Source organism: Heloderma suspectum, chromosome 1, assembly GCF_057233095.1.
Source record: "Heloderma suspectum isolate Gila_16-S chromosome 1, 16-S_ref, whole genome shotgun sequence".
NCBI lineage: Eukaryota > Metazoa > Chordata > Lepidosauria > Squamata > Helodermatidae > Heloderma > Heloderma suspectum.
The window spans coordinates 436121230-436134300 of NC_139458.1; the positions used below are offsets into that span (position 1 = coordinate 436121230).

General features: G+C 46.0%; 1 protein-coding gene across 1 annotated transcript in view; it reads left to right on the forward strand.

The window, feature by feature from the left end:
• Positions 1-13071, forward strand: part of ADCY3 (adenylate cyclase 3) — a 142225-nt gene that overhangs the window by 72029 nt on the left and 57125 nt on the right. Inside the window, exon 4 of the mRNA XM_084829491.1 lies at positions 541-652. Within this exon, the coding sequence (XP_084685617.1) occupies positions 541-652 (112 nt within the window). The remainder of the gene's footprint in view (positions 1-540; positions 653-13071) is intronic.

The window sequence follows — 13071 nt, forward strand, 5'->3', positions numbered from 1 at the left end:
TACACAAACAGAATGACACAGTTGGATACCGCCATTTTCTCGCTAGTGTGGACTAGATGCTGATAATGCAAATTAATGAACTTACTTTGTTCTCTTTCTGCTAGAACATCTGGATAGTGGGGATGGAATAAGAAGCTTTGCAGAGCACTGGAACCCCATGTGTCTTTGGCCACTAGAGCCCCAATCCTGAGAAAGTTGGCCACACTTCAGGCCCATTGAACTCACCAAAATTAATCACAACTAACTTGCCCCTTTGTTTCAGTGCAGCTGATGTGTGACCTTTTCTGATTTGTGGACTGGCGATTTTGGTTAGCCCAGCTGAAATTTTATCAGGCTCTTGTCTCTAGAGTCATAAGGGCCAGAGACTTGCTTTGAAACAGAATGAAATCTGAGAGTCTTGGGATTATGATATGAATGATGATTGGACAGGTCTTATTTCCCCCCAAGCAGGTGTGCTAGTTTCTCTGCCACTCCTATTTGGCAACCAGGGTGTGGCAGCTATCCTACCTTCTTTGGTTCTTGTGCCTTTCCTTTCCACAGCATCCTCTTTGCTGACATCGTTGGTTTCACACAGCTGTCGTCCTCGTGCAGCGCCCAGGAATTGGTAAAGCTTCTGAATGAACTCTTTGCTCGCTTCGATAAACTAGCAGCGGTAAGTCTGTGACTAGCCTTGGACTAGCCTATTTGCCCCCTAGGATTCCTCTCCCATCCACCTCGATTATTCTGGGCAACCTACAGGTTTTTGGAACAAAGTGCTTGTTACATTGCAGCCATATGTAACTAAGCCCTGAAATACCTCTTTCCTCTGCAGAAATACCTGTGGGCACTTAGATAAGCAGTTGAGAGGAAGGCAGTAGACATGGGTCATTAACAGTGGTAGTGGTAAAAGCAGATGGGGAGAAGTTTTAAGGGGAAACAGGCTTGCCCGGAAGGGTTAAGCATCTCCCCCCCGCCCCTCGGCTGCTTCTCTCCTCTTTAAAGTGCCTATTGCGGCTGCATTATGGCATTTAGTCTGGCACTTAGAGTTGATTCTTATCACTGTTTTCTCAGACCAGATATTAATATGTTAGAAAGAAGGATGCATGAACCATATTAATCTGACTCAGACAACAAAACCTGATGTCTTCGGAAGCCCTGAGGTTTCTCAGAGTGACTTACCATTTAAAAAGTATAAAAGCACAAATAGCAGAATTAATAATTAATAAGCAAGCAGCATCAGCACAATCTCAATAAAGCAAATAAAACCCGAGCATAAAACAAATATCAGATTTTGCATGGAAAGACCTGGACAAATAAAAAGGTTTTCACCTGCCTCCAAAAAGATATCAGAGTCGGTGCCGGGAGAGCATTCCACAGTTGGGGTGCCACAAAAGAGAACGTCCGGGGGGGCGGGGGCGGCTCTTACATCAAACACAGAATTATTATTGCAGTTATGCAATAATTACAGTTAGGGATGTATGGATTTTGTAAAATCTGCTCTATCTGCGTTTCCTGGATTGTCAGGTGCCTTTAATTCTCTCATCTGCTCATTGACAGAAACAGATTTTTTTCCAATTTCCCAAATTTGTGCAACCTCCCCCCGCCCCGTGCATTTTCATGCTTTAGCCTATGGGGAAATGGACATTTTTGGCTAGTGTTTTTTATTTTACATATTTTACTATGACTACATTTGCATAAAATCACAGAAAGTAAAAAAACTGGTCCACAAGTCCATGGAATCTGTGCAACTCGGGAAAAGTGGGTCCACTGCAGAATCTGCAGGACTCATAGATATCTGAACTCATTTGATTCTGTCGCAGATTTCTCCAACATTCCTACTTGCAGTTAAGATTCCTTCTTCTGACTCTGGCAGACGTCAGCTTAGTTGGATATCTGCTGCAGCCGACCAACCGGCAAGGGGCCAGTTGCCAATATGACACAAGAGTGCCGCCATCTTAGCCTTTTGGGCTTGCTCAGACATGCATTCTGGAGAAGCTTGTTCCAATTTCTGTCCATCCGGCCCCCATCATTACAGGCCTTCGAACAGGCCCTAAAGTTATTTATTTAGTTAAAATATTTTTATTCCACTACTCAGTCAAAAAGGCTCTCGGAGCAGCTTACATATAATCAGGAAGAGCCCCAGCCCAAGGTATGTTGCTGCCTAAGGTGAGGACCCTCACTGCTGCTGCATAAGAATGCAAGAAGAGCCCTGCTGGATCAGACCAAGGGTCCATCTAGTCCAGCATTCTGTTCACAGTGGCCAACTAGCTGTCGACCAGGAACCCACAAGCAGGGCATGAGCGCAACAGCACCCTCCCACCCATGTTCCCCAGCAACTGCTGTACATAAACTCTGCCTCTGGTACTGGAGGTAGCACATAGCCATCAAAACTAGTAGCCATTGATAGCCTTTTCCTCCAGGAATTTGCCCAACCCCCTTTTAAAGCCATCCAAATTGGTGGCCATCACTACATCCTGTGGTAGCGAATTCCATAGTTGAACTCTGTGCTGTATGAAGAAATCCTTCCTTTTATCTGTCCTGAATCTCCCACCAATCAGCATCATGGGGTGACCCCTTTGGGTTCTAGTATTTTGAGAGAGGAGAAAAATGTCTCCCTATCCACATTCTGCACACCATGCATAATTTTGTAGACCTCTATCATGTCTCCCCTTACCCTCCCCTTTTCCAAGCTAAACAATCCCAACTGTGTAACCTTCTCTCATTTAGGGAGATGCTCCAGCCCCTTGACCATTTTAGTTCCCCCTTTCTGCATCTTTTCCAGCCCTACAATATCTTTTTTTAGGTGTGGTGACCAGAACTGGACACAGTATTCCAAGTATGGTCGCACCATAGATTTGTATAGGGGCAGTATGATATCGGCAGTTATATTCTCAGTTTCTTTTCTAATTATGCCTGACATGAAGTTTGCCTTTTTTACAGTGGTCGCACACTGGGCTGACATTTTAATTGAGCTGTCCACCACAACCCTAAGATCTCTTCCTTGGTTGGTCACCGCTAGCTCAGATCCCATCAGGCTACTTGAAGTTGGGATTTTTTGCCCCAATGTGCATCACTTTACACTTGCTTACATTAAACCGCATTTGCCATTTAGATGCCCATTCTCCAAGTTTGGAGAGATCCTTTTGGAGCTCTTCACAATCCCTTTTTTTTAAAACCACCCTAAACAATTTGGTGTCATTGGCAAATTTGGCCAGTGATCTTCTAATTCTAGATCATTTATGAACAGATTGAAAAGCATTGGCCCTAATACAGGTCCCCGTGGGGCCCCACTATTTACTTCCCTCCACTGAGAGAATCTACCATTTATTCCCACTCTCTGCTTTCTGTTCTTTAACCAGTTACTGGTCCATAAGAGCACCTGCCCTCTTATTCCATGACTGCTAAGTTTGCTCAGGAGTTTTTGGTGAGGGACTTTGTCAAAAGCCTTTTGAAAGTCCAAGTAAACAATGTCTACTGGATCACCCCTGTCTACATGTTTGTTGACACTCTCAAAGAACTCTAAATGGTTATCCCACATTCCTTCCTGGATGCGGGACTCTCTCGCCCGAACTCTCATGAGAGTTCACCTGAACTCTTGTGAAACCTGCAGCTGCAGTAAGGGGAAGCAGGTGGCGCACGACAGGAGGGCAGGTGGCTGCTCCAGAGAGCCCCGCCAGCTGCTCTCTCACTGCAGCAAGTGTGGTGCAGTTCGCCGCTCCTCTTGCTCCGCCGCCTGATGTGCGCAATGTGTGCGCAATTCTGGGCCAGCTCTAATCAATAAAATGAGACAGTCTCTGCCCACAGGCTTACAATCTAAAATGATACAACACACAAGGAAAAAGAAATGGGGAGGGAAGAGGGGGGAAATTAAGTTTTTCAGCAGGGCTAAAGATTCAGCTCTTAACTTGGCCTGTCATTGAGTAGGACTCTACTGGGGCTGATGTGCATGTGGTGCTATTTGGCTTTTAAATATTTCTAATTTTGACTTTTATCACTGAAAGCTGCCTCCTGCTCACTCCTCTACGATGACTTCTCATGGGTGGGCAGGTGGCTGGTTGTGGCACTGAGAGAAGGCTCCAGGCTTTTGAGGTCCTTGAGGTCAATGGACCGGCTCACTCAGGGAGTCCACCTTTTCACTGTCATTGTCACCAGCTGCTATTGTTCCTCCTCCTCTTTCTCATCTTGGCTGCCACCTGCTTGCTTGACAGTCAGAGAGTCAGTGAGCGAGTAGGCAGCAGCTTCTACTGCTCCTCCTTTGCACCACCAGAATGAGAGGCAGGTGACCAAGCAGGTTGCAAAGATGAAGTGGAGGAGCAACTCGGGGGGCTCTTGGCAGTGAGCCCCTGCTGGGATCTGGGCCAGAGCGAGAAGCAGGGGAAGGATCTTCCAGGAGAGGCTCGCCTGGCACCTACATTGTGCTCTTTTCAGTGCCAGGTGAAGACCTTTTTATTTTCCCAGACATTGAGTTTTTATTTCTTTATTACATTTCTATACCACTCCATAGTTGAAGATCTCTGGGCAGTTTACAGGAGTTAAAACATTAAAATACAATATACAAAGTTTAAAGCCATTTACATAAAAGCACACAGACAATATATACAAACAACATGTAACTAGAAACAACTTTGAACTGTCAGTCATAACTAAAGACATATCCAGGACCGATTAAATTCATCACGTGCTGCCAAATGCCTGAGAAAAGAGAGAAGCCTTAACCTGGTGCTGAAAAGCCATGACAACCATGGGGCTGTCCCAACATGTCATCGGCCCAACGCATACAAAAGGACACATGCTTGATCTGGTTTTCTCGACTGGGCAGGAGGATGGTGGTCTGAAAGTGGAGGAATTAACATCTGTCCCTTTGTCATGGTCAGATCACTTCCTGCTGAGGTTTAGAATCCTGGCGGCCTTTCCCCTCTGCAAGGGTGGGGGACCTATTAAAATGGTCCGCCCCTGGAGATTAATGGATTCTGATGGATTCCAGAGGGCTCTGGGGGATTTTCCCGCTGGTATGGCTGGTGCTCCTGTCGAAGCCCAGGTCGCTCTGTGGAATGCAGAGATGACTCGGGCGGTTGACACGATCGCGCCCAAGCGCCCTCTCCCTCTGAGCAGAGCCTGGCCAGCTCCTTGGTATACACCTGAGCTGAGGGCAATGAAGCAAGAGGGGAGACGGCTAGAACGCAGGTGGAAGAAAACTCGTGCTGAGTCTGACCGAACACAGGTAAGAGCCCACTATCAAGCCTACTCTGTGGCGGTGAGGGTGGCAAAGAGACAGTTCTTTTCCACCAGCATTGCATCTCCTCAGTGTCGTCCAGCGGAGCTTTTCCGAGTGGTTCGCGGCCTGTTACATTCTGGGCCAGGGAGAGAGACGGTGGAACCCTCGGTAGCACGCTGTGACGAGTTTGCACGGCACTTTGAGGATAAAGTCGCTCAGATTCGTCATCAATTGGACACCACCATTAATGCAGTTCCATTGGTAGAGGCGTTCAGAGCACCGTCTGGTCCAGTTTTATTGGATGAGTTTCAGTTACTGAGGCCTGAGGATGCGGACAAGGTGCTTGGCCAAGTCCGATCGACCACTTGTGTGCTTGACCTTTGCCCTTCATGGCTTATTAAATCAAACAAGGAGGGGTTGTCTGGCTGGGTCCAGGAGGCTGTAAATTCCTCCTTGAGCGAGGAAGTGGTGCCTGCCGCTTTAAAAGAGGCAGTAATTAGACCACTCCTGAAAAAGCCTAACCTGGACCCAGAGGATGTTAACAATTATAGGCCAGTGGCCAACATCCCCTTCCTGGGCAAGGTGCTTGAGCGGGTGGTTGTAGGACAGCTCCAGGCACTGTTGAATGAAACGGATTATCTAGATCCATTTCAATCGGGCTTCAGGCCTGGTTTTGGAATGGAAACTGCCTTGGTCGCCCTGTGGGATGACCTCTGCCGGGAGAGGGACAGGGGGAGTGCGACCCTGTTGATTCTCCTGGACCTCTCAGCGGCTTTCGATACCATCGACCATGGTATCCTTCTGGATAGGTTGTCTGGGTTGGGAGTTGGAGGCACTGCACTACAGTGGTTCCGCTCCTACTTGGATGGCCGATTCCAGAAGGTGGTGCTGGGGGATTATTGCTCTGTGCCATGGCAATTGTGCCATGGGGTTCCACAGGGCTCTATTTTATCCCCCATGCTGTTTAACATCTACATGAAACTGCTGGGGGAGGTTATCCGGAGGTGTGGGCTGAGGTGCCATCAATATGCGGATGACACCCAGCTCTACCTCTCTTTCTCATCAAAACCAGGTGAGGCAGTGGCTGTTCTGAACCAGCGCCTGGGCACGGTAATGGACTGGATGAGGGCTAATAAACTGAAACTCAATCCAGACAAGACGGAGGTACTGTTAGTGGGTGGTTCGTCTGCCCGGCTAGGTGATATTCAACCTGTTCTGGAGGGGGTTGCACTCCCCCTAAAGGATCAGGTTCGTAGTTTGGGGGTGCTCTTGGATCCAGAACTGTCACTTGAGGCACAGGTGAACTCAGTGGCACGGAGCACTTTTTATCAGCTTAGGCTGGTATACCAACTACGCCCTTATCTGGACAGAGAGAGCCTAGCTACAGTTATCCATGCTCTGAGAACTTCTCGTCTGGATTACTGCAATGCGTTATACGTGGGGCTGCCTTTGAAAATGGTCCGGAAACTTCAGCTGGTCCAAAATAGGGCAGCAAGATTGTTAACAGGGACTGGCCTGCGAGCTCATATTACGCCAGTACTTTTCCAGCTGCACTGGCTGCCAGTCCATTTCCGGGCCCGATTCAAAGTGCTGGTGTTAACATTTAAAGCCCTTAACGGCTTGGGGCCAGGTTACCTGAAGGATCGCCTCCTCCCATATGTGCCTGCCCGGACCTTAAGATCATCATCAGCGGCCCTTCTCCGTGAGCCCCTGCCAAAGGAAGTGAGGCGGGTGGCTACTAGGAGGAGGGCTTTTTCTGTTGTGGCACCCCGGCTCTGGAATGAGCTCCCTAGTGAGGTTCGCCTGGCACCTACATTGTACTCCTTTCGGCGCCAGGTGAAGACCTTTTTATTTTCCCAGGTATTTTAGCATTTTAGCTTTCTAAATTTTTATCTTTGCTGTTTTAAATCTGTATTTTAAACTCCTGTACTGCTGCTAGGTTTTATTGTGGTTGTATTGTTATATTGTGGTTTTAATGTTCTATATATTTTAAATTGTTTTATTGTGTGTTGTTTGGTTTTAATTTTTGTGAACCGCCCAGAGAGCTTCAGCTATTGGGCGGTATAGAAATAAATAAATAAATAAATAAATAAAATAAGATAACAAAGTTGGCACCAGGCAGACCTCATTGGGGAACTTGTTCCACAGATGGGGGGCCACCACTGAGAAGATCCTCTCCCTTGTTGCCGCCTTCCAAGCTTCCCTTGAAGGAGGCACTCGGGGGAGGACCTTGGATGCTGAACGTAGCATACAGATAGGTTCATTTTGGGAAGGCGTGCCATCAGGTATTGCGGTCCCAAGCCATGTAGGGCTCTATAGGTTAAAGCCAGCACCTTGAATTGAGCTCAGAAGCATATAGGCAGCCAGTGCAAGCGGGTCAAAGTCGTGAAATGAAAAATATGTGCGGACCTTCTGGTCCCAGCTTTTCAGTTTGTTTTAAATCTTGTACTGTATTTTAAGTCTTTGCACTGTTGCTAGGTGCTATTTGGTTATGATTTTTATTTTTTGTACTGTATTTTTAAACTTTTATATTGTACATTATTGTCTTGTATTTTATTGTTTTAATTGTTGTGAACTGCCCGGAGAGCTTCGGCCATTGGGTGGTATAGAAATGTAATAAATAAATAAATACAAGGATTTATCGTATTTATACAAAAAAATAAATACAAGGATTTATTGTATGGAAATACCCTTGGCAGGTGTCCGAACACACCCTCCCTTGATGCTGGTCCTGGGCCAGCAGTGGTAAGACTGTGGGCTCTGAGCCCCCCCTGCTGCTTGGCGCACCAAGTGTCGTGGCCGGCGAGGAAGGGGAGAAGCAGCCTCTGCCACTGCTAATGTGATCAGCGGAGCAAGAGCCTGCCCCAGTCCTGCTCCCATGCTCTTCATTTGAGGCAGGCCTCAGCTCCTGGGATCTCTTTCAAAACAGCCATGAAGCCCTCTGGGTCACTTTGTCCAGTCATTCCCAGTATAACCCATCTCAGAGGATGGTTGTGAAGATAAAACCTGGGGTGGGGGGAAGGGGAAGAGCCATGCACGCTCCCCGGAGCAGCTTGTGCGAAGCGTGCCGTAGGAACCTAGTGTGTGTTTCTCGCTTTTTTGTGCGGTGCAGAGTTATTATCACAGCCTGCCTTAGGTCAGGCTTATAGCAGCGCTGGGGAATAGGTGGCCCTCCAGATGTGGTTGGACTGCAACTCCCATCACCACTGGCTATGCTGGCCAGAGCTGATGGGAGTTGTAGTACACACAACCAGCCAGCCACATGTTCTCCACCCCTGACTGATAGGCTGAGGTTTACAGGCCTTTGTGAGCTCTCCTGGCAAAAGGGGCTTGCAGATACCATGGTACCCAAAGTCCAGATTATCTCCTTAAATGAAAAATAGAAATTAAATATTTCTGGGACGGGGGGGGAAGCAAACTGAAGATTAAGATTAATGTTTCATAATCATCGTTCCTAAAATTGCTCAGCGCTGCACAAACATTAAAAGCACCACAGGCCCTGGCCGCAGGGTTACTGTTTCACTGGGTCTCTTGTTTACATTTGAAAGTGTACCTATATTTAGCTCCCTGGTTATCAGGGGAGGCTGGTGGCTCTGATGCCATTGGGGTGGTGAATCCACTCTGGGTTTCGGTCAGAACTCTTGGAGAGCTCCTTTAGAGCTCTGACTGGTTCTGACTGAAACTGACCTCGGAGCCACCAGCCTCCATTGCTGGTTATTCTGAGGACTTGGCAGAAAATGCTAACTAATAGCTACCGCAGGGACAGGGAACCTCTGGCCCACAGGCTGGATACGGCCTGCACAGGTTTCCTATCTACCCTGCCAGCTTCTTCTTCCGGCCTGGCCCCCTCTCCCCAGCCAGGGAAAGTCTCTTCTCCCTGATCAACTGATCAGAGAGAAAAGAATACCCCCCCCCCCATGTTGCATTAGCCTTTAGGCTTTAAAAATCCTGATTGCTGTGCAGGGGAACAGTTTAGGGTGTGGGGAACGTGTGTTGTGTGTGTGTCTTGTACTGTGAGAAAATGAGTGTGCGTGTGTGTGTATTTGAATAGGGTCCGGGTAATCACGTTGCAGGCGGGGCATATGTGACCCCCCTGACTTGCTTGGCTGGAGCCAATTCGGCCCTCACGTCGAAAGATGTTCCCCACCCCTGGTTTACAGGGAGGAAGATAAGCAAGGGTCCCGCAAGCAATGCTACAGAAACCTTATAATAAGGGAAGACTGACTGTTCCCCCAAATTAGGCTGTATTATTATACCAGTTGTTTAAAATCCACATTTGTATGGATAATGGCAGATAAGAATAAACCATGATGAACCCTGGAGCAAGAATTCTTCTTAAGTACCTCTTGAGTACTTACCATGATTCTATGGCGGATAATGTTTTAAACTCATGTAATAATCCCTTTTTTTATGAGCATCATTATCTGCTTGGGCTTTTTTTAAATTACTGTTGAGAAATGTTACCTTCCTCTGTATTTAATCAAGGCTTTGTTCCATTGGGAAATAAACACTGTTGGATTACATGTGGGTTAGTAAGATTAGTGGATGTAATTCGGAGAGGAAATGGCTTGTCTTGTAATAAATGAAGACACTGAATAAATAAAGAAAATACCTTAGGCTACCAATATTTCCAGTTAAGAGACTTCATTTTAGGCGGTACAAGGAATGGCTCCCCTAAAATGCTTCCACCAGATGTGAAATTATTGTCATGAGTAGCCACTCAGCAGTGGGACTCTTGCCAACATTATATTCCTGTTTACTAAAATTAGAACATTCATTGGTATAGAAATTAAATTAAGTTGGAAAAGAATGACTAATACAGATATTCCAGAAGATGTTTAGGTGAACATTTTCACAGAAAGTACAGCAGCATCCACTAGTGTTAATATTAAGATAATTTAAAAATGATGTATTTATGGTACGTTGCTCCTTACAAGTTAAGTGATATTTATCAAAATGCCCAAGATAAGTGCTAGCTTAGTAAGAAACCTGCTATTGTTTTTATATGTATGCATAAAATTCAACTTGAGTGCCATTTTTGGTAGAAACGTGAGACTGGTTTAATAAATAAATAATGTGGTGGGTTTTTCATAGAATCATAGAATAGTAGGGTTGGAAGGGGCCTACAAGGCCATCGAGTCCAGCCCCCCGCTCAGTGCAGGAATCCAAGTCCGGGCATCCCTGACAGGTGGCTGTCCAGCCTCGTCTTGAACGCCTCCAGTGTGGGAGAGCCCACCACCTCCCTAGGGAATGGGTTCGATTGTCGTATTGCTCCAACAGTCAGGAAGTTTTTCCTGATGTTCAGCCGGAATCTGGCTTCCTGTCACTTGAGCCCATTCATCTGTGTCCTGCACTCTGGGATGTTCAAGAAGAGATCCTGGCCTTCCTCTCTGTGACAACCTTTCAGGGACTTGAAGAGCGCTATCATATCTCCCCTCAGTCTTCTCTTCTCAAGGCTAAACATGCCCAGTTCTTTCAGTCTCTCTTCATAGGGCTTTGTTTCCAGTCCCCTGATCATCTTTGTTGCCCTCCTCTGAACCCTCTGCAGTTTGTCAGCATCCTTCTTAAAGTGTGGCTCCCAGAACTGGACACAGTACTCCAGATGAGGCCTAACCAGTGCTGAGTAGAGGGGAACTAGTACTTCTCGGGATTTGGAAGCTGTGCTTCTATGAATGCAGCCCAAAAGAGCATTTGCCTTTTTTGCAGCCACATCACCTTGTTGGCTCATCTTCAGCTTGTGATCGACAACAATTCCAAGATCCTTCTTGCTTGTAGTGTTGTTGAGCCATGTATCCCCCATCTTGTAACTGTGCATTTGGTTTCTTTTTCCTAGGTGCAGAACTTGGCCTTTATCCCTATTAAATGTAATTCTGTTGTTTTCTGCCCAGCACTCCAGTCTATCAAGATCACTTTGAATTTTGTTTCTGTCTTCCAAAGTATTAGCTGACCCGCCCAATTTTGTGTCATCTGCAAATTTGATCAGCATTCCCTGCACCTCCTCCTCCAAGTCATTAATAAAAATGTTGAAGAGCACTGGGCCCAGGACTGAGCCCTGCGGTACCCCACTCGTTACCTCTCTCCAGTTTGGGAAGGTCCCATTGATAAGCACTCTTTGAGTCCGATTCTGTAGCCAACTGTGGATCCACCGGATCATTGTTTCATCTAGCCCACTTTGAGCTAGTTTGCTCATCAGGATATCATGGGACACTTTGTTGAAAGCTTTGCTGAAGTCGAGGTATATGATGTCTACAGCATTCCCACTGTCCACAAGGGAGGTGACTTGATCAAAAAATGAGATCATATTCGTCTGGCAGGACTTGTTCTTGACAAATCCATGTTGGCTTCGAGTAATCACTGCATTGTTTTCAAGGTGCTTACAGATGGCTTTCTTTCTAATCTGCTCCAGAATTTTCCCAGGGATTGATGTCAGACTGACTGGTCTGTAGTTCCCAGGTTCCTCCTTTTTACCCTTTTTGAAGATAGGGACAACATTAGCCCTCGTCCAGTCATCTGGCACTTCCCCCGTCCTCCATGATTTCTCAAAGAGAATAGACAGCGGTTCTGAGAGTTCTTCTGCCAGTTCCTTTATTACTCTAGGATGCAGTTCATCTGGCCCTGGAGATTTGAACTCATTCAAAGTAATTCGGTGTTCCTTGACCATATGCCTATCGATCTCAAGCTGCAATACTGCCCCTTCAGCCTGCACTTCGCCTTTGCCAAGGGGGTCATAGACCCTCTTTTGGGAGAAGACTGAGCCAAAGTAGGGATTGAGCACCTCTGCCTTTTCTTTGTCATCTGTTATCGTTTTGCCATCCTTATTTAATAGCTGAACAACCATTTATTTCCTCTGCCTTTTACTATGCACGTATCTGAAGAAAGCCTTTGTGTTGCTTTTAGCATCCCTCGCTAACCTCAGCTCGTTCTCAGCTTTAGCCTTCCTGACGCCATCCCTGCAATTCTGTGCTACCTGCCTGTACTCTTCCTTTGTTACTTGGCCCTCTTTCCACTTCCTATATGTGTCCTTTTTTGTTTTCAGGTCATCCCTAAGCTTTTTGTGAAGCCACATTGGCTTCTTCTGTTGTCTTCCACCTTTTCTTCTTGTTGGAATGGTTTGTAATTGTGCCTTGAGAATGTCCTTTTTTAAAAGCTCCCACCCATCTTGGACTCCTTTTCTCGTTAGCGTTGCTTGCTATGGGACCTTCCTGATCATTGTTCTGAGTTTATTAAAATCAGCTTTCCTAAAATCCAGGGTACGCGTTTGACTACACTCGGCTTTTGCTTCCCTTAGAACCAAGAACTCAAGTGCAACATGGTCACTTTCCCCCAGAGTTCCTGTAACTGCTACTTGATCCACTAAGTCATCTCCGTTGGTTTGGATCAAGTCAAGGACAGCCGATCCTCTAGTTCCTTCCTCCACTTTCTGTAGGAGGAAGTTATCCGCCACAAACAAGTCAGGAATTTCCTGGAGGGGCCATGTTTTGCAGAATTTGTCTCCCAACAAATATTGGGGAAATTGAAGTCCCCCATTACTACTACGTCATGTTTCCTTAAAACATTGGCTATTTGCTTTTCAAAAGTTTCATCCTCGTCTTCTCCTTGATAGCTTCTAAATGGATGTCTCCAATATTTCTGTATGTCAAATAATGATTACATATAATTTAATTGTTGAATTGTTAAAATTAACTGAGATTTCTTGAATAAGGGAGTGAAGAAACAAAATGCAAACTTTTAAATTGAATTGATTACTATTTATTAATTTGTGTATCTTGTTTTAAGCAAATGTGTATGTTTCTTAATCATTAAAAAAACACACCAAGATATCCATGCTCTGTAAGAAAAAAATTCAAAATCCACAGTTGGGCAATATATGTTTATTA